The sequence below is a fragment of the Parasteatoda tepidariorum genome, chromosome 6 (genome assembly GCF_043381705.1).
Source record: "Parasteatoda tepidariorum isolate YZ-2023 chromosome 6, CAS_Ptep_4.0, whole genome shotgun sequence".
NCBI lineage: Eukaryota > Metazoa > Arthropoda > Arachnida > Araneae > Theridiidae > Parasteatoda > Parasteatoda tepidariorum.
The window spans coordinates 25754661-25779962 of record NC_092209.1 but is presented as its reverse complement, the minus strand read 5'-3'; the positions used below and the strand labels follow the sequence as shown (position 1 = coordinate 25779962).

The 25302-nt window shown below is 30.0% G+C and overlaps 1 protein-coding gene across 2 annotated transcripts in view; it reads right to left on the bottom strand.

Annotated features, from left to right (window-relative positions):
* Window positions 1-1834: 1834 nt before the first annotated feature.
* The window catches only part of LOC107440435 (multiple ankyrin repeats single KH domain), a 75944-nt gene continuing 52476 nt past the window's right edge, over window positions 1835-25302 (bottom strand). For both annotated transcript variants that reach the window (XM_043049254.2, XM_071182114.1), the window contains 7 exons: window positions 23868-24029; window positions 21542-21728; window positions 17286-19491; window positions 13928-14161; window positions 5218-5390; window positions 4142-4327; window positions 1835-2257 (listed from right to left, as the gene is read on the bottom strand). In XM_043049254.2, the coding sequence (XP_042905188.1) occupies window positions 2225-2257; window positions 4142-4327; window positions 5218-5390; window positions 13928-14161; window positions 17286-19491; window positions 21542-21728; window positions 23868-24029 (3181 nt within the window). In that variant the 3' untranslated portion in view covers window positions 1835-2224. The remainder of the gene's footprint in view (window positions 2258-4141; window positions 4328-5217; window positions 5391-13927; window positions 14162-17285; window positions 19492-21541; window positions 21729-23867; window positions 24030-25302) is intronic.

The following is a 25302-nucleotide window of genomic DNA, read 5'->3' as shown; positions in this document are numbered from 1 at the left end:
AAAAATAATATTTGAGTAGATGNTTGATCCTCCTGACAACTCGAAAAGCTTAATGGATGAGCAAAACATAGATGGAAATAATTTAGAACCTCCTGTTCCATTCGATACATGAGGAATTGTGGATATTGTTTTGAAAAATAAAATTTGAGTAGATGAAGTGGAAAATTAAAACCCAGGAATCGGGCACAATTGACAAACCAAAAAGTAAACACCCAATTATAAAGTCTAGTAAGAGACTGAAATTTAATGAACCAAAAGAATTTGAAAAGCTGAAAATAATTTAGCAAAAATGTCCTGAATACAGGAATTGTACTCCTATGAAACTATTTTTGGTAAATATTTTGAATTTCTCGTGAATAAACTTAAACTATTGATGTACTTCCAAAAAAATATTTCAAGATTTCTTGAACTTCTAAGTGGATACCACCATCAGTAGAAAAAGCTTCTATTAAACGCAAATGTTCCAAAAATAGAACACCATGAAAAATACAATTAAAGTTTTGTTCTTTCAATTTTATTTTCTCAAGATATTCTATAGTAGTAAATCAAATTTAAAGTTATTTGGTTAATTTTTTTTTTTTAAATAAGGAAAAAGATACAATTTAGTACAGTTTTGGTTTTTATACTTATATTGGTGATGAAATTAACATTCATTGGCTTGAAGGAAATATTTAAATTAGGTCCTTGAAAAGTGAGGGGTTAGAAGAGGGAGGAATTTACTTGAAAGTGCAAAAAACTGTGGTCTTCAAAAATGGCAAATTGTTAGAGGTTGTATTGTATTGCATTCTTTGCAGTAGTCAATAGTGCTTGGTACTGTGCCCTTTTAATTACAGAAATTTTTTAGCTTTTTGTTAAAAATACATTTTCTTTCAGTAAATTAAATGATTTGTATTGATGTGGTAATGTTTTCTTAAAGGGGGGGGGGAGTTGAACTAATTTTCTATTACTATATTTTCTTCAAAATTAGTTTTTGCAGACTCAAACATTCATTTTATCTTACCTAGAATGGATTTAAGAATTATGTTGCATTTTTTTTTGGGGGGGGGGGGCAAATTGCCACCAATAAACATCTACTTTTAATTGTTTCTTTATTATTCAAAGTTCTACAATATCATTTCGTATTGACTTCTGTTTCCTTTAGATTTTAGATCCGCATTGAACTCCAAGGCAAAATTGAACTGAAATTTCTCCGATACTTCTCAAAAGGAATAACACGCAGAATGCCTGTTTTTAAACGCTAAGTGTGCATTAACATTTGTAAATTAATGCTGTAATATTACTGCTAAGAGAGTTAATTTTTTGAGAATATGCAAAAATTATTTTTTTAATTATTAGAAAGAAAAAAAATACTATGCCAGAGGCAAATGTGAAATTAGGCATAACTCTTAGAAATTCAAAGACATTCTATTCAATAAGCATATAATTCAACTCTGTAGGTGATGCCTCAGTGGTTTAGGCGCTAAGCTATAATAGTGTTATCAATCATACTCAGCTTCAGATTGATAGACTCTAGCTAGTGTAGGAAGTAGAGGTGGTCAATATCAAAACTGACCATTTTGCCACCATCATATAGTCTGCAGCAAAAGAGGAGCCTGGTCAACAACAACTGGCCGTTGTAAAAGTTCTCTCTGCCAAAACCTTTGAAATCTTAGAATTTCCTTGCATCACAATTGCCTCTAATTATATGCTTTTAACTTCAACATAAATTACTTCAGAAAATCACTAAGTAATAATTTTATTGCATTGTATATATTTTTTTATGTTGATTAAATTTACATATCATGCATATACATTTCTCAATATATTTATTAAAAAAATAATAACACAAGGGACAGCAGGTAGGAAACATTTTACTCATACACGAAATTTTTCAATACACATTCCATCTCTCAATGACATTCTCACGACTTCCAAGTATATTGAAAATCTCAAAGTCAATAAAATTTTATAATTAAGTTTTCTGTTCTGTATACATTATATTTACCCAATCGCAGCGAATAAACATTATTACAATAAATTCCTCTAACCACCAGTTTGCTTGCATAGTTTATTATACTAAACAGATAAATGAAGAAGTCTCTGAATACAAAGTCCATTAAAGCAGCAGCAAACCTCTTCGTTGAGAGCAAAAGTAGAAGCCATGGTTTAATAACTTTTTTTTTTTAAACTACAGGGCGAGTTTTTCAAGTGATAAGGAAAATGGGGGAAGAAAAGAAAGGATTCATCAGGCTTGATGTGGGCTCCAATTCTGCCAGGTCTGAAAGAAACAAAGAAAGAACTTTAACAAACTAAAAATAACAAGACTAAATTGTCATAATGCTAAAAGTATGAGAGAAGGAAGAAAAAAAAAATGTTGAACAACAATACTTAAACTCAATGGAAGTTTTTAAAAATATGTATAATTTAAGTTTAAAACAATATTCACTAAGGAACATAAACGTAATTTGCACAAATAAACAACACAGAAAAAATAATTTTTACTGCTTAAAGTGCACATTAATAGTACAGTACAGAACCCGTTATCTGGAAATCAGAAAACTGGAAAACCGGAACAAAATTCCCGCCATTCTTTAAAAAAAAAAAACTTCTTTTTCCTCGTAAGATTTTAGGATTTTTCTTTCTTTTTTGAAAGATGTTTACCTTACAATCATTTTGGAAATAATCATTAGTGTACTACTTCATCTTTTTAAGATTATTTCCAATTTTTTTTCTCTTTTAGTTGGGTTTATCAATAAAAAAAAAAAACGGCTTTTCGTAGTGATTCAGAAAACCGGAAAAATCAGTTATCCTGAATAGCGATGGTCCCGATCGTTCCGGATAATCGGTTCCCTACTGTACATCATTTACATTTTAACAAGAAAAGATAGTAACATTGTTATTAAAAAAATATTGAAGTATAGCCTTTTTTTAGTAAAAATAGTTAAATTTTGTAACTAAGAAAAGTTACAATGATGTTTTGTACAAAACATTAATGACATGTTCAAAATAAACTATGTAAGCTCCCCCTTAATGAACAATAGCTTATTAATCAATAAATATAATTTAGTATTGTCATGGAAACATAAGATTTTTTTCAATTTAATAATCCTACCAAACAGAAAGCAGGCGATTTCATCAAAGCATACGAAAAGGACAAGAACTCTTGTGTGGCAGCTTCAATATGCTTTTTTCTAATGGTTTTACAAAGTAATGCTTATTCATAACTAAATTTGGGGATTTTTCTAAGTTAAAAACATAACTCAGTGCAGCCAATATATACAATAAAGAAAATCTTTATTCTTTTATTGTCTACAACAGGACATCAGCAGAAGGCAAAAAAGATTAAAATACTTAAATTAGTAGAAATAGTTGCTGAATAAATGATGCATCAAACAGAGATAAATTTTTTTGCTGTGTTACTGTATCTTTAATGAATGGAAAGTTCGAAGCCTTGAAATATGTACTGGGCAAATAGTAGGGGAAATTATATAGAGATGTTGCAACAAAAATGTCATAAGTTACACACGTCAATAAGAAAACTAATCCTTCTTAAAAAATAAAAATTGGGTGCATTCAGTTGCATGGCGCAGTTTTTTCATAATTCTGATTAAATGCTCGTAATTAAGATTCTTGTACTTATCTTTTAAAAAGATCATAAACAATACTAATGCTTAGTACAAATTATTTTTCAAGTCACATAGCACATGGTACCATTACCAGTGCCTTAAGGTTGAATTTGCCTAAAAGTTGGTTATAGAAAATATTTGGAAAAATAAATACACGACTTTCTTTCAAGTGGATTTATAATACTAGATGAAGGAACAAACCAGGGTGAATGAGGGTATGCATTAAACAGGTTGAGATGGATCAAACAAATTTAAATATAAAGAAAAACGTGCTTTATTTACTTTATCAATAAATGATTCATGACTAAATGGGGTCGCCATAGTTTAATTCTCACCATTCTAGTACAGCAGGTTTAGAAACATGTCAGCAAAACATTATATTTTGCTGGCAGATGAAATTATAAAAAAATTATTTACTCAGTGAATCAGGTGAAAAGAAAAATTCAAAGTTTAAATTATAGATGAAAGTATTTTTGGTGAAGGAAAAAAAACTGTACAGAAATAAAGTAACGAAAGAGTAGAAAAAGTTAATATACCATTTTATGATCTACATTTTGCGGTAGGCCATCACCAGAGGGTACTTTGGGGTGCATTCCCCACATCTCTACTTGGGGATCCACTTGTCCAGGTCCAGCTGCAGCAGCATTATTTTGATATAAGTGAGGCGCTAGCAAATGTGGAGGTAGTCCATTGACGAAAGGGAACCCACCACCAGTCATGGCCTAGAATAAAATAGTTTAATTTCAATACAATTTTTTAAATTATGTTCTAGAAACATAGAGCAGTTGTAAGTGGCAATCAACAAAGCTATTAGAACAGTGATTTGGCAATGCCTAACGGCGAGGCAATTGACCATCTGGCTGCTGATCCAGCGATTTCCACGGCAACTCAAATGTAGCAAAATTAGCTTATTCAGCAATTTTAGCGGGCATGTGTTTATTTTCCTTTATTAGGGAGCGCATCCCGCCTTTTCACTGTTTAATCAGTGAAATGAATTATATACAGTATTTGACGTTTAACTTGGGTTTTGAGCGACAGATGTTGTTAGCAAGTTCACTAAATGGTGGCATTTGAAGGTACTTAATATTTATCACTCTAACTTCACTATGATTGTCGCCGTTTTCTAATCAGAAATGGCTGCTAGAAAACGTTCAGCAATTAACAGAGTATATATTCCTTATTATTTATCAGATTCTGAAAGTAACTTCAGTTTTAAAAGTATTTTTTTTTAAAAAATCAAAATAAAAATTTCATAACCGTCTCTAATCTTGCAAAATATAATTTATTTATTTCATACCTTTGCTTTTCCATTGAATTTTAACAAATTTTATTTAATCATTGCATAATTAGGAATAAAATTGGTTCATAGTTTCCAAGAATAATTGTGCCACAAATTTGCATCTTCTTTAATTAGCATTAGCAGAATAAAACAGAAAAAATTTAACGAAAAAAACTTTAGTTATTTTCCAGTTAAACAATCAATTAAAAGGCCATGAACCATAAAAAGAAGCAATGTTTAATTTTTAACAAGGTCACATTATTACTAACAGTTAATATAGAAAATAATCAAATACTAAAATTCTAATTTGGGATCAAATAAAAAGAACATTACCTGGAATGACTGATCAATCTGATGATTATTCTCCATGGCCATCATATCAGCAAACCTATTATTACTGAAATTGTGCATGGCAGGTGGTATTCTTACATCATCTTGTTGGATAGGATTTAATGTCCCCTGCATATTTTGAATCCAATCTCCTGTACCGGGCATTTCTGCTGCAGCTGAAAAAACAAAATATTCCTTTTAACATACATTTATAATGATTAAGCTACAAGTTCACAAAATATAAAAACTAGATACTAAAAATAATCAGGTAGAAAGTTGATGCAATAGAAGAAAGTTAAAAAAGCAAAAAATAAAGGGAAATAACTTAGGCTAAATATTTATTTTAATTAAAAAAAAACTACAAAATCTTATATGACTTTTGCATGCAATCAATCAATCAATACATACATCATTTATGGAATTTATTTTTCAATGCTATAATTTTCAAGTTTTGCAGTATTGTATTGTAAATTGTGCAAAATAAAAAAGCGTACACCCTGAATGGTTTTCGATACTATGATCACAAACTAGGATTTAATCTTAATTATTCAAGGGCATAACCTTAAATATGCTGATTAATTAGAGTAGACAAAATATTAAGTTAAGAAATCAGACACGAAAATGTACTTCTCTATATAAACAAATCTTTTTTTTTTTTTTTTTTAATGGGTTAAGATTCTAAATAAAATAATTTCTTAGAAGAGAATTCTTAAAAATAATTTCAAAGCTATCAAATTTTAAAAAATTGCAAAGAAAAAAATTTGATTTCCTGAGAACTATTTATTAAAATTTTGTATTTGGTCATTTAAAGTTGCAAATTTTATAATGGTGCAAAATTTTTTATAAAATTCTAAATAATTATTTATTTTTGGATAAAGGATTTTTACTGACTCGCTTAAAAAATTCCTGAGACATTGATGAATTTGTAAAACGTGAAATTAACATTAAAGGGCCCAAATTTTTTACTGCTTCTATCCTTAACTATTGGGACCAAATTTTCTTAAATTGCTGTTTTACTTCCCGTATTTTGAGAGTAAAAAAACTGAATTCGTTAAAAATTTAAAAAAGATAATTCAGAAATAGTACAATTTTGTTTCTAAATATATACCTGAAAGCTTTTAAGCTCTTCAAAAAAGTAATCTCCTTGAAGTAGAGAAAAGCCAATTAAATTAAGATTGCATGTTGGTGTTACGTTAAAATTTAGCTAACATTTAAAAACAATTTTGAAGAGCTAGCTACCATACATATGTTTAAATTATTTAATTATATTGGTAGTCAAAATAATTTTAAACCACATTTATTTATAGAAATTATTTCCATTTTAACTCCATGATGTGCTGTGTGATAAATTAAAAAATGGTGACAAATCAGATCTCCTTATTCAATACAATTAACAAACTACCTATTGAATACAAATTAAACGTGAATCCAATGCAAAGACAATGTTTGTATCAGAAATGTTTACACAGAAAGTTAGATTTATTAATTCTTTAATTACAACTTTTTTTTCACATAGTAGGATGCAATCTTCATGATTTAAAACACCAGCTTCAAGACATGCTTATCAACCCAGAAGCAGAAAGTGCCTAAAACTGTGACGCACGTCGCAGAACAAACGAAGTCCTGCAGAACAATTTGTATCTTGAATAAGTGACAGCGTTTTCCTGCGAAAAGGCTGTCCCTTATTGAAGATACAGGTAGTCAAGTTTTTTTTAAATGATATTTGAAAAAGTAACAAATCAAGAATGTTTGCTTTGGTTTAAAAAATAATGTAGCTTATCTGTGTATGATCCTGCATTTTAATAAATGAAAATATAGTATTTTAACGTAAAGTAAGACTTTTTTTTTCGCCGTGAAATGCTTGCATAACATTTGTATAATTAATAAGTCCTGTTGCAGAACATTTGAAAATATTCTGCTTATGGGCTTATCAATAAGTAATAAAGAAATAAAAGAATTTTTTATCGTCAACAGATTAAGCTTTGCGACTCTTAACCATAATTTGGAAGAATGGTCAAAATAGAAACCAGGAGACTAGACTAATGTTTGGATCAATTACTGCTAGTTTAACCTTTTCTGTATTATGACATATCTCTGGAACTACCTGCATGAGTCTAAAATTCTCTTATCTAAACTAAATTAAAAATAATTTTACATTTATATCTATTATTAATTTTGCAATTAAAGAATGATAATAAAAATAAAGAAATGTTTATTGCATGCAAAAAGAACAATTTCTAATAAATTAAAAATTGCTCACAAAATTGTAACTTCTGAAATGACTAAATTTCATAAAATTAAGCAAAATATTCAACTGTTACGCATACTTTTGAACAATAATAGATTATCTAAACATTATAATTTAACATTTACAAGAGCTTTTATGTTTTAAAATTTTTCTGAGAGAAAATTAAATAATATAATCATTTAAATGCAGAGCTTAGCTACATTAAGTAGATAGCTTCCAAATTTGATGAGATTCTGGGTGAAATGAAGATATTTAAAAAGAAAAAAAATGATTGGACATCAAAACATAACATTAAAAAATATATATATTCATAGCTCTGTTGTTACGACACACAACTTAAGATTTAATGAGTAATTTTTTAAGCTGCAAGACTTGCACCAGCCTATTTTATTGAAGCAGCCAGAATGAAAAATATTTTACTTCTTGTTATAATTTAAACTACTTGTATCATTAATTTTACGTAGATAAGCAATGAAAGGTAACACCAAGGCTGTCTTCAATTGTCTTGTCATAAATCACACAAACAGTTCAACCAAGGGATTATGGTGCGTGAATGGACAAGAAAAGGGAGTTCATCTTACATCCCTTATTACTCATATGTGTATAAGTAAGTTCTACATCCAAACCCAAGGAGTTTGAAGAGAAATTCTTATTTTTTTTTGGGGGGGGGGGATTAAAAGGTTATCGATCATAATGCATTTCACACAGTAAATGTTAAATCTTCCAACTAAAATCACCTTTTCCAAGAAACTAAATTTCGCAAATTATTTTCACCAATAAAGCAGGTATATACACAGTCCAGTCACATTAATGTGACCACCTGTTAAAAGCCAGAATAACCACCTTTGGCAGAGTGGACCGCTGTGAGATGTGCAGGAAGAGAGTCAGCTAGGTTTCTGAAGGTGTTCACTGGGATGTTGAGCCATGCCGACTTCAGTGCCTTGGCCAGCTACGCTAAATTACGCTGTTGAGGATATGTGGCGCGAGCAACCCGATAGAGGTGGTCCCACAGATTCTCGATTGGGTTTAAATCCGGAGAGTTTGCTGGCCAGGGAAGTACGGTAAACTCATCCTTGGGCTCTTCGTACTACGCACACACACTGTGAGCTGTATGAAACCTCGCATTATCCCGCTGGTAGATGCCATCATTCTAAGGAAAAATCATTCGCATGTAGGGGTGGACACCGTCCGCAAGGGCAGATGCGCACTTGTGCTGATCCATCGCTCCTTCCACAATGATGAGTGCACCCAGTGAATGCCAGTAAAACATTCCCCAAACCATAATGCTCCCTCCTCCAGCCTGGATCCTTTCGACAATTGTTGTAGGGTGTTTGCTTTCGGACGTTTCATGCTGTATACGCCAGCGTTCATCCGTCCGATGGAGCATAAAAAGTGATTCAGCGAATAAAACCACCTGTCGCCACTCTGTGGACGTCCAGTTGCGGTACTGGTATGCAAATTCCAGCCTTCGTCGCCGATGAACAGCAGTCAGCATAGATGCATTAACCAGGCTTCTGCTACGGAGGCCCATGCGCAGCAACATTCGCTGAACCGTTGTTGAGGATACACACTTGGTAGCCCCTTGGTTCATCTAGGCGGTCAGTTGCTCAACAGTTGCACGTCTATTCACCCGAACGCGTCTCCGTAGCTTTCCTTTGCATCTGCCATCTATAGCCCGTGGTGCACCGCATGTGGCACGCCGCTGATTTTGGATAGTGCCATTTTACTATGCACGGTATACTTTCAACACGGTGGTACGAAAACAGTTCACAATATTGGCCGTTTCCGAAATGCTTCCACACTTGGTCCGAAAGCCAATAATCATACCCTTTTGGACGTCGGATAAATCGATACGTTTTTGCATTACACCAACGCTTGAAATGCTTTCCGATGCCCTAGGACATCCTTTACATGCACTCTACTGTAATATGATGCCACCTGCCTTCTGTGATTGGTTATTTCACGTTGACGTCGAAGATAGGTGGTGGTCACATTAATGTGACTGGACTGTGTATATTATTTTTTTAAAAATATATATTATTTTCTTAAAAATCAAGTATAGAAAATAAATTGCCAGCAATTTTCATTTTAAAAGAAATCACTGATTTTTTCCCAATGAATTTGAACCCTTTTAGTTTTTAGTGCATGTAATGAATAATTGTTACAAATTTACAAACATATTATTTGATAATATGCGCCATTTCAATAAAAAGAGCATTTGAAAAACAGGCATATAATTTATAAAATTTACTTATCTTCTTTATAATCGTGTGTTAAGTTTTTATTATTTTAACAAACGTAATAAAAAGGAGATGAAAAGAGTCCTATTTATAACTTGATTCTTAAGGAACGAAAATCTTATGCAGATTACATGATGAATAAAAACTAAACGCACTTTAAAGTAACCTTTAAACATACTTCGAAATAACTATGTACTTAAACGAAATTTCAAGTAAAATGAGAATAGTTATTTCGTGAAAAAGTCTCTCTTTGAGTTGATGAAAAAAAGAGTGAAGTATATAGGCTAAGTCCAACTGCAAATAACATTTTTTTTCTAAGGAAGTATACAAGAAAAGTTAGAGGAGAAAAATAAAGTTTCAGTATATTAGAAACTATTTTTCTCAACAACTAAAGAAGTAANTTTTTTTTTTTTTTTATGGGTTTAGATTCTAAATAAAATAATTTCTCAGAAGAGAATTCTTAAAAATAATTTCAAAGTTATCAAATTTTAAAAAATTGCATAGAAAAAAATTTTTCTTCCTGAGAACTATTTATTAAAATTTTGTATTTCGTCGTTGCAAATTTTTTTATAAAATTCAAAATAATTATTTATGTTTGGATAAAGGAATTTTACTGATTCGCTTAAAAAATTCTTCAGACATTGATGAATTTGTAAAACGTGAAATTAACATTAAAGGGCCCAAATTTTTTACTTCTTCTATCCTTAACTATTGGGACCAAATTTTTTCAAATTGCAGTTTTACTTCCTGTATTTTGAGAGTCAAAAAACTGAATTCGTTAAACTTTTTAAAAAATAATTCAGAAATAGTACAATTTTGTTTCTAAATTTATACCTGACAGTTTTTAAAAAAGTAATCTCCTTGAAGTAGAGAAAAGCCAATTAAATTAAGATTGCATGTTGGTGTTACGTTAAAATTTAGCTAACATTTAAAACAATTTTGAAGAGCTAGCTACCATATATATGTTTAAATTATATAATTATATTGGTAGTCAAAATAATTTTAAACCACATTTATTTATAGAAGAATAAGATGCAATAATATAAATTTTGCCACCACATTAAATATAAAAATAAAATTTTTCTGAGAATCCAGAAGAGTTGACAGGTATGATCAACGATAAACAAAACTCAGGCACAGATAAGTCATAGTATTAGTTTTTAATTGAAGTTTAAATTTTTAGTATTTTTCTAGCTATTTGGATTATTTCCATTTTAACTCCATGATGTGTTGTGTGATGAATTAAAAAATGGAGACAAATCATACCAAGCTCCTTATTCAATACAACTGACAAACTACCTACTGAATACAAATTAAATCCAATTCAAAGACAATGTTTGTACCAGAAATGTTTACATGGAAAAATTGCCTAAATGAACACAGAAAGTTAGATTTATTAGTTCTTTAATTAGAACTTTTTTTTTTCTTTGCATAGTAAGATGCAATCTTCATGATTTGAAAGACCAGCTTCAAGATATGCTTATCAATAAGTAATAAAGAAATATAAAAAAAAAATTTTATCGTCAACAGATTAAGCTTTGGGACTGTTAACCATAATCTGGAAGTATGGTCAAAATAGTAACCAGGAGACTAGACTAATGTTTGGATCAATTACTGTTACATACCTGCCAACTCTTCCAGTTTTTCCCGAAAGATTTTTTTTTTTTTTCATATTTAAAGAGCTAGCATAATTCATGTTATTTCACTAAACTTTTGGAATTATATTAATAATTGTAAATGAGTTTGACCATCACTACATATAAATAATTACAACAAATATATAAAAAGCATATTAGTCCTCACGATAACGAATTTCAACTTGGTTAAAATATAAATATCTTTTTGAGTAAAACTGTTTTTCGGTAATTGTTTTACTACCACTTGGAAAATCCATTCTCGAAAAGAATGAATGTTGGCAGGTATGCTGTTAGTTTACCTTTTTCGGTATTTTGACTTTTTAATTTTTTTCACTTGCCTTTCTTTTTGAAGTAACGAGGCGGTTTCTATTAAGATAATGAGCTTTTATCAAAGTTCTTAACCACAGAATAAACGTATTGCTGTTTTATATTAACTGTGTCATTTCGGAATCCATTCTTTACATAGTTGTTCATTTACTTTAGGGAACACGTGGAAAATTATATTTTTTAATTTTGTTTTTCTATCAAAATTTTTTCAAGTTGCAATCGCGCAAACTGGCATTTCGATAGTAGTTTTAAATTCTTGTAAACTCACTGCAAAAACTGAAGAAAGTCATTATAGAAAATAACATATGTCTTAGAATATCTCGCAAAACGAAATGCTCCAATATTAGTTAGAGCTAGTAAGGCCGAACGCTCCATTCTTGAAGTAAAGGTGCAAGCTTTGCGTCAAAGTGACGTCACTAGAGAAAATAGGAGGATTGTCGCGGCGAGAGCTACTTCAAAGGAGTGAACCAGCCCTTCTATTCTCTTTAGCCCCGGCTCACCATAGACTCTACACATCCCTTATTACTCACATGTTTGTAAGTAAGTTATACATCCAAACCCAAGGAGTTTGAAGAGAAATTACTAACTTTTTTTGGAATTAAAAAGTTATTGATCATAATGCATTTCCCACAGTAAATGTTAAACATTCCAACTAAAATCACCTTTTCCAAGAAACTACGTTTCTCAAATTATTTTCACCAATAATGGAGATTTTTTTTCTTTCATAAGTAGCACAAGATTTCTTTTTAAAATACCTGATTTTTAGTTAAAGCATCAAAAGTTTATTTCTACTTTTTCTCATAAAAGCGAACTTTTGAAACTTAATAAAGATATTTGTAAAGCATTTAATTTTTTTATAAACTTGCAAAATCGAAATAATGATTTGTGAGATATTGATTGGAAGAGTCAGAAAATGCGACTGAAGTTTGAAGATTCATACTGCTTTGTGTGATACAACTTTTTGTTGGCTGCTTGCATCTTTTCCAAAAGTTAGAATGCTAAAAATTATTTTAAGATTAAAGTATTTTTTTTTTTAAAGAGACAATGCAGAGCAAAGCATGAAATTCATAATTTCTTAACAATTTTAAAATTGTGATTTTTTTTTATACACTTATAAATAAAAAATAGTTAACATTAAAAAAAATTAAAATAACAATATAATGCAAAAACTTTTTTTAAAAATGCTCTGAAAATCCAAATTCTAACTCACCAATTTTTGTATTAGAATATTATTTAAAAAACACAATTGTTTATCATAAAAAGTGGACATTACTGAATGTTGAGTCATTTCTGCACACTTTTTCTGGTTTTATCATTTACTTTAAATTCAAATGAAAATAGAATCTGAATTTATATAGATTAATAAATTTACATAAAATTTTTAAATTCGGGATATAAATGGTGATTTAGTTTGGAATTCTTATTCAATTAAAAAGAAAAAATTTTTACTTTAAGGGAAATCTTCGTCTTTTCTTTTTCTTTTTTTTTAGAGCACTTAAGTAATTTTTAAGGTTTGCAAAATCTGGACGAGTCGTAATTATCAACCAAAAAACGAATAATTAAATAAAAAAATAATTCTATAAAATATCAGCCTCATCCATTGGGGCTCATTAGTAAAATTGTGTCTATGCATCTTTGGTTTAAGAAAAAAAAGGTCAATATAAGATGACAAGAACCAGATTTTAAAAAAAAAAATTCAATAGTTATTAACCTTATTACGTAAAAAATACAATGAAATGGGTCGAAACATATCACTAGAAACTTTTCTTTCTTTTAGAAGCTACAAATATACAAAAACTTGTCAAAACATCATACTTTTAACCTTTAAAAGGTATCTTAGAGAAGTATTACATCCGTGACATTAAAAGTTCCAGGATACCTTTTAAAGGCTATTTAAATCAAGTTAACTTAAATTACAAATAAAAAGATAACAAACCTAACAAAGCTTTCAGCAACATATCCCAACAGTTACAGCAAAACCCCACTCAGAAATTTTTTCGCTTACCGATTGGTGAGCAGACATTCATTTCTGGCTGGGGATGGAGTAATTGAGGATTTACAAGAAAAAAAAAGCATTCCAAAAATAAAATTTAAAAAAAAGGATCAGCACTAATGAAAAAAAAAGCAGATAATTTTAAATAATAAATAGACAAAAACTGCATGCTTTTAAGAAAATAAAGAGTCAGGCAGAGTTTTGTAAGCTAGCAATAAAAAAACATAAAAAGAAAAACCAATGCAGAAAAATAAAATAAACTATTTACATCTGCCTGCAGAGTTAAAGGCCCAGATCCCAGTAGTGTGATCTGACACACCTCCATAGATAGGATTTTTTCGCTGTGCTCGCTCCGTACCAATCGGCCTTGGTAATTTGCGATCCTCACCAATAGTGCCAGCAGGGTTTGGATTCTCTTGCATATTCATACCAGTAGGTGAAGGTAAATTGCTTCCTTGAGGTGAAGCACTGGGAGACATTGATGCCATTGGAGACCCCTCATCTAGATTAGAATTTCAGAACGTCTTACATAAAGTATTGAAAATAAAATGGCTTTTTGTTTTCCACTCATTTAAATTTAAAAGGGACAAAACAATCTGATAAGAGAACGCCAACGAAAGCCTGGCACCTTCTAATCAGTACAGGAGTAAGAATTAATAGCTTCCCCCTAATTCAATTTTGGCTCCCAAAATATTCTTTTTTTTTTTTTTTTTTTTTNTGCTGATGATTTGGAACTTTTTGTTTCCTTTAATTTTGGTCTCCAGAATGATGGATATCGATTCTTCGACTCGTAAAAGAACATTTTGAGTCAATTTTGAAATTAAATAAAAAAGAGTTTAACAAATAAAAACTTATCAGAAATTAGGGGGAAAGGGAAGGGAAGGATAAAAATAAGAACACACAGATTACATATACAACAAGATGCACAATTCACAAACAAAGATAGTTAAGAAAAACATATAATAAACGTACCTGTTTCATTCAAAAATTTAGATTACATAACTTTACATTAGATCAGACTTAGTAGTTTTAACAGTATCAATCCAAAAGATTTTCTTTAATGTCGGTGATTACAGCAAATTAACATTTTTAATAAGTAATTGGTGATGTAAATGGATGAAAATTTTTATAAGCATTCGAATGAAAATAACAAATAAAAATTAACCAAAAGTTTTCCCAATTAGAAAATAATGATAAAAATCCACAAACTTTTAATAATGGTAGACTGAAGAAAATATTAAAACTGAAGACATTTTCAATTGTAGTAAATTTAGATGTTATGATTCTGATGATACCAATTTCTAGCAAGTCCTATTAAATTGGAATTACTGTAAAATCTTATAAAATGGTAGGAATTATTTTTACTGTAAAGGGAAATTTAGACCGGTTTTATAAAAAGATTGCTGAAAATCCATCTTCTCTAAATAACATAGACCTCCTGTAACAGTTTCATTATTTTACATGACATTTTATGATTAAATTTCATTTTATTATAATTACTGACAAGGCGGCCACTCAAATCAGGTTTTAAATTTTCCCTGATTTTTTTCAGTAAAAATCTTAAAATTTCCAGGTCAGGGTGTTTTTTAAGTGGGTGGAGGATACTAGAAAAGTGTCAATATAAAGTATTTTATTGAAAATGTTATTTTTTTTAATATATCAGCTTAAATAGATGTGAAGAAAATGTGTTCAGCTTGTAGAATATATTGCTTTTAATGAATAAAAAATGTTTTAAAGTGTTAAGTAGTTTTTGCACAAAATGTACTAAAGCAAATACAGAGTGACACACAAAAAAAAAACTTGGATAAGTTTTCATTCAGCAAAAGAAAATAATTTTAGATGATTATCCATCAATAAATTTTTTTATTTATTTTTATTTCAACATTGAATATTATATACCATATCTTATCCTAACAGGGCTCTTTATAAAATTCATTGATAATAATTTTCTTTAAACCAATATCTAAAGTCAAATGTTAAATAATGTTTTTTGTTTTGAATTAACACTATTATTTTAAGAGATACTCAGTATTTGCAAAGGCAAAATTGTTAACTTTTCGTTGCATATTATTTTATAGAAAAAACTAGATATTGGGCAATTCCATGATGTTGTACGCAAAAAAATGAACATAAATTTCTTAGAAAAACTATCGTATAAAATATAAGTTTAGTTTTTAATCATCTAATTTTTATATTAAATATTTAATACATCATAACCTATGGAAAAACAATTTGTTTTATAAAAACTGTTTATAAGTTTAAATTAAATTGTAGCTGTCGGATGTATAAACACGAAAGCAAAAAATGATAACTCATTTACAAATTGTTTGTAATTTAAATGGAAACTTGACTGAATTTTGAAGTTGACATTTGAATAAAAAATTCTATGCACTTGTAAAATATGATATATAAAAAATTTAAAATTTTTTACTTTAATGCCATATGTAAATTTTTCAAGTTTAATATAAATTTAAGTTAATGATAACCATTATAATGACTGATCTGATACTATATACTATAAAAATGTAAAACTATATACTACAAACTGATCAGATACTTAATACTATAAACATTATTTTTCAAATAAATAGCTTCTTTAAATTTTCTGCTATTTCCTGTTGGAATGGACAATGTGCTTTTATAACATTTTCCATCTTGTAAAAGTTAGCTGAAAAATCATTAATTTTAATTTTGACTGTGCAGTGTATATTAACAACAATTAAATGAAACTTATATTTAGATAATAGAAAGAATTTTAATGCAAGCAAAGTATTGCTAAATTGATGATATTTCAACTGTTTGAGAATAAATTTCCGTCTAAATAAAGTAGATAAAACGGATGGAAAAATAATTTAAATTAATAAAAAAATTCTAGCTTTTCCTTATAATTCCCTCATTTTTCCAGGTTTTTATCCAAATTTCCCTGATTTTTCAAGCATTAAAAAATTTTCCGATAATTTCAGGTTTTGCAGGTGGGTGGCCACCCCGTGAATTGTGGAACTTATCGCACTTATTTTTTTGGAACAATATTAAAAAGTAACAATAGACAACCAGCTCGATTCTTTCTAAAAAAGTTTTTTTTTTTTAATACAATACAATTTTTAGACTAAATTAATAAGTAAGACTCTTTTTTATAAATCACTAATGAAAGACAGAAAATTATAATTGATTCAGAGCAAATCTATATGCTCCTATAAAATTGAATTAATAAAATCTTCTAGAAATAGCTTTAAAAAATGCACTAGATGGTGTGATCTATTACGCAAATTAATAAGTCAAGATACTTAACTGATGGTTACCAGTTTAATTTTAAAATTTAACGAAGACATTTTAGCTCGGAATATAAAAAATGGCAAAATGAATTATTTGATTTATTAAAAATAAAATCTAATGCAGAAAAAGGTTATGTTTGACTATCATAGGATCATAAAAAATTTAATGGAATCAGAGAGTTTCTGGTTTTATGAACCATATTTTGAATGTGTTTAAAAAAAGCGTGAAAAATAAACATTAACAAAATTACTTAATGCAATGATTATTATCTAATATCAGGAAAAATTATACATCATTTAAAGCAAATTCAGAAAAGAAAATTCTAATTCATCTAATCCTTTAAAATAAATTACCTTTTGAAGATGTTCCAACAGAAGGCGTATTATTTGATGACCTTTGGCTTTGTCTCATCCCCATCATAGGCTGCATCCCAGGATAATGAATATTTCCAGCACCAGGAACAACTCCAGAGGGATGATATCCAGCGACCATGCTTAAAAGAGGTAATGAGTCTGCATCATGAGACATTCCACCCACTACAGAACTCATTCCACCATTAGAATTATTCGGATTGAATTCTCCACTTTGTTGTTGTTGTTGTTGCTGCTGATGATTTGGAACATGCTGGTAAGGGAACCTATTTGTCATTGCTGCTTGAGCTTGCTGTAGTGAAGCTAAGGTATGTAAATTGAAATTTGGATTTAAATTACTAGTGTTCGGTAACATTGGCCTAAACTGAGTGGCTAAAGGTGACGGCACAGAATTTTCTTGGAAGTTGACTGCACCAGATGGCAAACGCTGCAAATGATGCATAGGTGGACCATGCTGAGTCATCAGCAATGAGGGATTTCGACTAGCGAATTCAGGTGCATTAGCATTAAGATTACTTTGCACGACTTGCATGTTTCCATTATTTGCACCTTCAGGTAAAATGGAACCCACGGAGGACAAAGGACTATGCTGGCTAAAAGTGGTATTTGTTCCGCCAGGACTTGAAAGCGTTGAAGCCATTGGATAAGATTGCAGGCGACTGGGATGAGAAGATAAACCAAGTCCTTGGTGATGAAACATAACCTCTGACATTTGAGATGTCAAATGAGGGGCTGATGGAAGAACAGAGCAGCCACCACTTGACATTGACCTGGGAATTTCACTTAATGTAGAATTTTGGGATTCAGGTAATGAACGTGAGAGGTGGGGTCCAGATGGTGGTGGACTAGGAGCAATTGGAGGAGTAGAGCGACGTGCACTCTGTGCAGCCGAGGACGGAGGTCCTATGGGACCCAGTGGTGGGGTACAAGGTGCACTACGAGGTCCGCTACCGATAGGACCAAAATTGGAACTGTGAGGTATTCCTATTTGTGGTGGGTTAGATGAAGCTGAGGAGTTAGAGGAGGCACTGGGTGATATATGAAGATTACCCCGATAACCGGGTGCTTTTGCGACATCTACAATTAACTCTGGTTCTGCATTTTGAGGCAAAGTAAGTGTTAGTGAGCTTTGAACTGGATTTGAATTTTGAACTTGGGCAGCTACTGAAGTTACACCGGATGCTGCTACACTAGCAAAATTAGGTTTAGAATTTTCTTTATCTTTTTGACCCCATACACTTTGAGCAACTTTGGCAAAAATATTACTGAAGGGTGAATACTCTTGTGCAATAGTAGATTGGCCAGATGATGCAGAATTTAGGGTAGCATGTGTTGCAGATGAAGAAACAGTTACAGAACTTGTTTGGGCTGTTGTTGCAACTGGATTTACAAATGGTTTGGATTGGATAGGTGTTTGTGAGATAGATATTCTTGGCTCAACAATGCTATTCGTTCCCTGTTGAGAATTGGTTGACCCATTAGGAAGTTTAGGTGATTGGTTGGTGGTAAAAGGTTGAACCGGAGAAGGCCCAGAGCAAGAACCATGACTTAAAGCTATTTGACTATGCATCACTGCAGTGGATGGAGGGGCACTACCTGCTCTTTCATGAGATATCGGAGATATTGTTGAAATTTTTGTATCTGCAGCTGCAGTGACTTTAGAAGCTACAGAGACAATATTTGCTGGTACTGACTTAGAAGCTTTTCCTTGGGCAATTACAGCCATAGTATAAGATACTGTAGTTTTTGTTGAAGTAGTGGTACCAGGGGGTAAGCTACTATTCTTTTTATCTTGATTGAAAAGCTGTCTAGCAACAGGACTTTTATCAGGTGTAATTCTTGTAACTACTGGTGTTACACTCATGGATGACGACGGCGAGCAAATCGGAACTGACGGTCGAGGCATATTTGTCGGAACTTTACCTGTTACAACACCAGTCCAGGCATTTTGTCCATTACTAAGAAAAGGTGGTGTAGTAGATGTATTGGTGCCAGGAATACCAGGCCTAATATTCTGAGCATTTGATAAAACAGACCTAATTTGATTAGTAAATGGAGGAGTAGCATTAGCAGGTAAGCTAGGAGGTGGAATGGAAGTTGTCTTGGAAACAGATACAGTGAAAGTCCCTGATGTTTTAGTAACAATCTGTTGCCTTGTAGTTTTACTTAAATTAGAAGCAGTAGATACCTAAAAAAGAAAGCATAATCATGTTTCTCACGAATTCATTGAAAATTACAATTGAAAGCGGTACAGAAAAAAGAAAAGATTAACTCAAAAATAAATGAAGTACTATAATTAGAATTTTAGACATTTAATTGGAATTTATAAAGTTTCATCATCCATGATTGCGTAAGCAAAAATTGAATATACTTTTACCACAATTAGTTACTAAAATAAATAAATAAATAAAAATTTAAAAAATGAGAAATCTATTTTTTAGTATTTTTAATTCATATGTTTTTTTTTTGTGAAAAAATAAATTATTTTTATTAGTAATTATTTAACAGAAATTGTTTTCATTTCTTGTAAAAATACAAACGATCAATTATGGATAAACAATAAAAAATTTTGAAGCTAGACAATTAAAATGATATTAACATTCAAGGTTATCTTTTGGTACAAAATTTAAGGGGTCACAGTACCCAAAAAATGACCAAAATATTGAATTTTTTTTTTTATTGGTTATAATAAAACATCAAACTATTTCAAATGCACTGAAAAAAAAAATCACCTCTATCAACATTTTTAAAAAAGTCATGAATGATTTTTGATTGTCCTAATACAGAAACTTACTCAGCAGACAGACTTTAAAGTATTTTTTCTCATAGATCATAACTTTGTGTTCTAATCTTAACTAAATCCCTAAGGAATTTTTTTAATTTAAGATAAAGCTTTGAAGTAAACTTTTTTATCTCGAGTATAATGCACTTATTTAAACTGTGAATGGAATAAGCATTTTATGAGGTACTGCAATTTTTACAGCATGTTATATATACCTAACAGGAATTTTTAACCTTTTTTCCCCCTACTTTTTTACAAAATAATCTATAAAAATATTCTAATTGATATATCAGCAAGTGAATGCACAAAATTGTTAAGATGAATATTTTAAGCACTAAGAAAAAAAATTTCTTTTTGAAAATATATTTTATATAAAAAAGCCTTAAGGATTTAAAAATTGTGAATCATTTAAAAAAATTTTTAAAAAACAATTCAATTATTTTTTGAGGATAAATTATTGATTATAAGTTAAATGAGCATGTAAAGCATCCACAAAATGAATAATTGTACCTTTATTTAAAAAAAATTGTTGCAAAGATACTGTGACCCCTTAAACATGTAATGCTTCAATAATAACTAAAATATGACAAAATTTTTTCATTATATTTTTAGAAACTTGGTCCAAGAAAGTCTAACTAAACATATAGCACAACCAAAACAATGGATTTGTTTCTTTCATCTGCATTATTCAGTCACCTAAATCTCCCTCGTGAGTAACTTCCTGTAAATTATTCTTATTGAACAAATGATACTAAAGTCTAGTGGCAGAAGTACATTTTTACAATTTCACAGGTAAATCTATACTTTGAGATTTTTAAATAGTTATTAGGAAGATTTGTAGGTCATTGAGAAATAAAGAATATTTTTTTTTTGTATCTTCATTTACTTGTTTAAAAACATCAAAGGTTAAAAAAAAAAAATATTAAAAAATAATAATTTTATTAAAAAAAAGCTGAAAATTATTTTTTCTAGCTTTTGAAATAATTCATAAATTTAGGGCTTCTTATACGCTTATTTTGATCAGTGAACAAGTAAAATTGTTTAAATTGTGAAATTCAGTAAATAGGGGCCCCACTGTATTCTGCTTAAGGTATGAAATTACCCTTTCTTTTAATGATAAAAATTTGACAGTAAAATAAAATAGATAAGGCATATATGATTAAATAAATAATGACATTCAATAGATAAATATCATAGATTGATGCATTTCCTATCACTGAAATGAAAATTTTCTATTTGCTGTAATAGGCTGAATATACGATTTAATGCATATTCAGCAACAATGTTATTATGCAACTATGGCAATGAAAGAGAAATAAAGTTGACGCAAAAGTAAAAAATTTCTTACACAGACTAACCCTACAAGATTAGACAAATCTCACATAAGCTTTAAAATACAGAACAGTCTTAACACGCACATACAGATTTCATAGTTTAAGCATGCAGAAAGACAAACCTGTGCAGCAGATGGAAGAGGCTGGCTCATAACACCAATAGTTGCAGCAGTTCGATAACTTTCAGGAAATGAATTTGTGAGGCGATTTATGCCACACCTAGATAGTATTTCAGATAAATCCTTTTCAGGTTCTTTAATTAAGGCAGTTATTAACTGTTGAGCTAGGCGTACAGCTTCAGGAGAGCCCCTATAAGTACATGAATCAACCCTAGTTATTAAAATATGCATCTTATGTATCAAGACTAGAACACACAATTTATAAATGACAACACAACTAATTTAATTACAGATTTAAAGTAATTTTTAATCCACTTATGTTGGAACCTTCACAACCCTTATAAGGCCATTTTCAACTAATGCCAAGTCCCAAACCTATACTTCAACTTCGGAAAAAAAAGATATGTATTATTTGGCTGTTAATAACTGAAAAGCGTAAAAAATGTCAATACTGAGTTTATTTTCTTACATGCTTCCATTTTGAATATGTTTTTAAACTTAAATCCATAACTTTCTTGATTTTATAATATCTGAAATAAAGAAGAATATTACATAAGGTTTTAAAGTATCTCATCCCAAAACATACACATATCTTAATTTTATAATTAAAAGAAAATCCTATTTTCAAAGAGATAGCTTAACTTAAAATAAGTTCCTCAGTAAAATTAGTGCTTTCTATAAACCAGTTTCTAAATTAGCTTAATTCTGATATTTTGAAAATGTTGCTTGTCGTAATAATAAGGTGTTAAAAACATCAAGATTTTAAAATGGCTGGGTGAAAAAAAGACAACTAACCAACCTAGTGAAAAAGTGATAGGAATTTAATGTGGATTTTAGATCTAATGGAGCGTTTAGTAATCGAAATTTGCTAGCCATAACATCTTAAAAATATGAAACTTGAAAAAAATCACACAGAAATAGCTGAAAAAGAGACAAATGTCTGACAGAAAAAACAATCCATAAATGATGTAGATTTACATTAGCATTGTTGTGAGCTGAGCGAAACAAAAAGCTTCTTGTAATAGCACTGCATAAAGAATTTCAGATTTAGAAAGAAAAAGAATAAAGTAGAAGTGGCTAAAAAAACAATAGGGAAAAGATGTGGATTTATGGAGGAATTGAAATAGTCGTTAAAACATCAGTGCAACTATATATTAACTTTCATTCAAACAAAAACGAAGTTTACATGGTGAATTATTTATATAAAAACATATTAAAATTATCAGACACATTGAACTCTGACGAACAGAGTAACAAAACAACAACGAAAAGTAAGTATACAACATAACCATCTTCAACTAAACTTAAGTGCTCTCATACTATAGATAAGGGATGACATCATGAGCTATGCGTAATCAATCAACAGCAAATTGAGAGAAGAAAAAAACAACAACGATAGAACACTTGTAGATTATGAAGTTAGCGACGTAAGTTGAATGCATGAGAACACCATGTCATCAAAAACCGGTTTTACAAAATTGAAGAAAATCAAAACTTTATAACAATCAATCAAAATACAATAAAAAAATAGAAAAACCACTTTAGTATTTATTTATCTAACAAAAATATATTGAATTTGAAAAACCATGTGAAACGAATGAAAATTATTAATAATTTGTGAAGGAAAAAATACTACCTTTAAAAAAAATTATTAATAATTTCTGGGAAAAAAAACCATCTTTAAAAATGATTATTTATTACAGAAAAAACAATCAGAAACTTCAGGACCACTAAGTAGAAATGTTGGAGAAAACTTGCTTTATGAAGCGATGCACGAATGATTAAAGCATTCGGTGAAAGCTCGTTTGTCGTTTTAAAACTTAAGCCTGTTTTAGTAATTCCTTGACATTTTCCTAAAATTTCAAGAATCAATAAAATCCTTAATGATTCCGGGTTTTCAAAATTGCTGGACACTGTAAAAAGCCAAGTCAAAAGTCTACCTGTCATGAAAAGAGAAGTGATATTTCAGATAAATCTGAAAGCCACCCCCCCCCCCATTTTCTATAAGTTTTAAGTCCCAGTCATTTCTGCTGAAGTCTATTCAGTCGCATTGGCCGAAATATTGAAATGCCGTAGTTGAAATCCTCCTGATCGAAAGTTCTCATGGATTCCACGTTAAAAATCAGGTTAATTTCGAAATATGGAGTTTTGAAAATTGACCAAATCACTTTGAATGACTAATTAGAAATTACGCGAAATGGAAGTTCAACACTTGTTTTTTTTCTTTGGCCCATGTGGAAGGATTTCAACAACGACATATAAAAATTTCAACCAAGTAATCTAATTCCCATATAAAATGAATGGGGTCCTTTATTAATATACAACTTACCTAATAATCACGGTACGATCACCCGGTCCTTTTTGCTTTTCCACCTCTATATGGGCCCCTGAGTGTTCTCTGATTGCATTTATATTCATTCCGCCACGCCCGATGACTCTGCTGATAGCATTAGCAGGAACAGTGACCTTTTTGGATCTATTAAACAGTTTGCTAGGGAGAAGAAAAATATTTTTTTTTTAAATTACAGCAAAGAAAACAGAACAAAATTATACAACAAACAAAGGGAATATTACGGTAAGTTCTAAAACAATAAAAAGAAAATGAGTGATTTTGACAAATTTTTCGAACTTTTGCATTCGAGACCATTTCTTTCATGTTGTTGCTACTTAACATGGAATAAAGGTAACTGTAAGAGTAAATTTTAATCACAGCTTGAAACATTGTCATTTTAAGTTAATATCTCCAATGAAATACTGTATCCTGAACAACAACTTTTAATTTAAATAATACAGTATTTTCTAATTACCTTCAAATCAATTTTTGAAGAAAAAAAACTTTTTTTTAAAAAAAAAGAAATTTTTTTACATAGTTTCATAGAGTCAACATAGGTATGCATTTAAAGAAATAAATTGATCTTAAAATTGGACATCAAAAAATCTGTTTTAGAATTCGTAAAATTTTTTCTGAAAAAATTATTCTACTTTAAGGTACTTTAAATTAAACTAGTCAGGGATGATTGTAAGGCAAAGTGAAAAATTCTGAAAATTTCACGTGCAAAAGCTCGATACCACAATACAAACTATATTTACTTATTATAATTTTTCTAAACCAAAGTTTATAATTAAATTACTCACCAATGAAAAATATTACACCTTTACAGTAACTAATTTAAGAAAAACTTAGTTCTTCCAAGAATCTCATTATTTGATTTTAAAATCACGATATGTTTCACGATATTGAATTTTAAGAACGCGAAATTACAAATTGCGATGCATAATCTTTAAAGCATGTAAAAACAAATATCAATATGTAACTTTGAAATCACGTGAATATATACTAATCACATGATAATAATACATTAGTATTATTATCCCGGTTCATTCGATTACTAATGTTAGATATTAAAATCACGTATTCTGATGTAATTTCAAATAAACATTAAAACCTAAAAAAAAAAAAATTGGCAGAAGAATAATATTTATGAAAACATCTCTTTAACGAAATTTAGCGAAAGTTTCTAAATTGAAATTTTAGATTGTGAAACTCGGCAGGCCTTAAAATGCGCAGAATTACACGAAATATGTTAAAAAATCCCATGCTTTGAAATGATCTTACAAAAAAACCGGAATTCCGGGGTAAATCCGGAATACAATCAACTCTACCGGCTAGTTTCTTTTCTGCAACTTTTTCGAGTTGGAGTGGCATTTTTATCAAATTTTCTGATTTTTCAGATAGATAAAATTTCCTGTTCACCCAGTTCTGT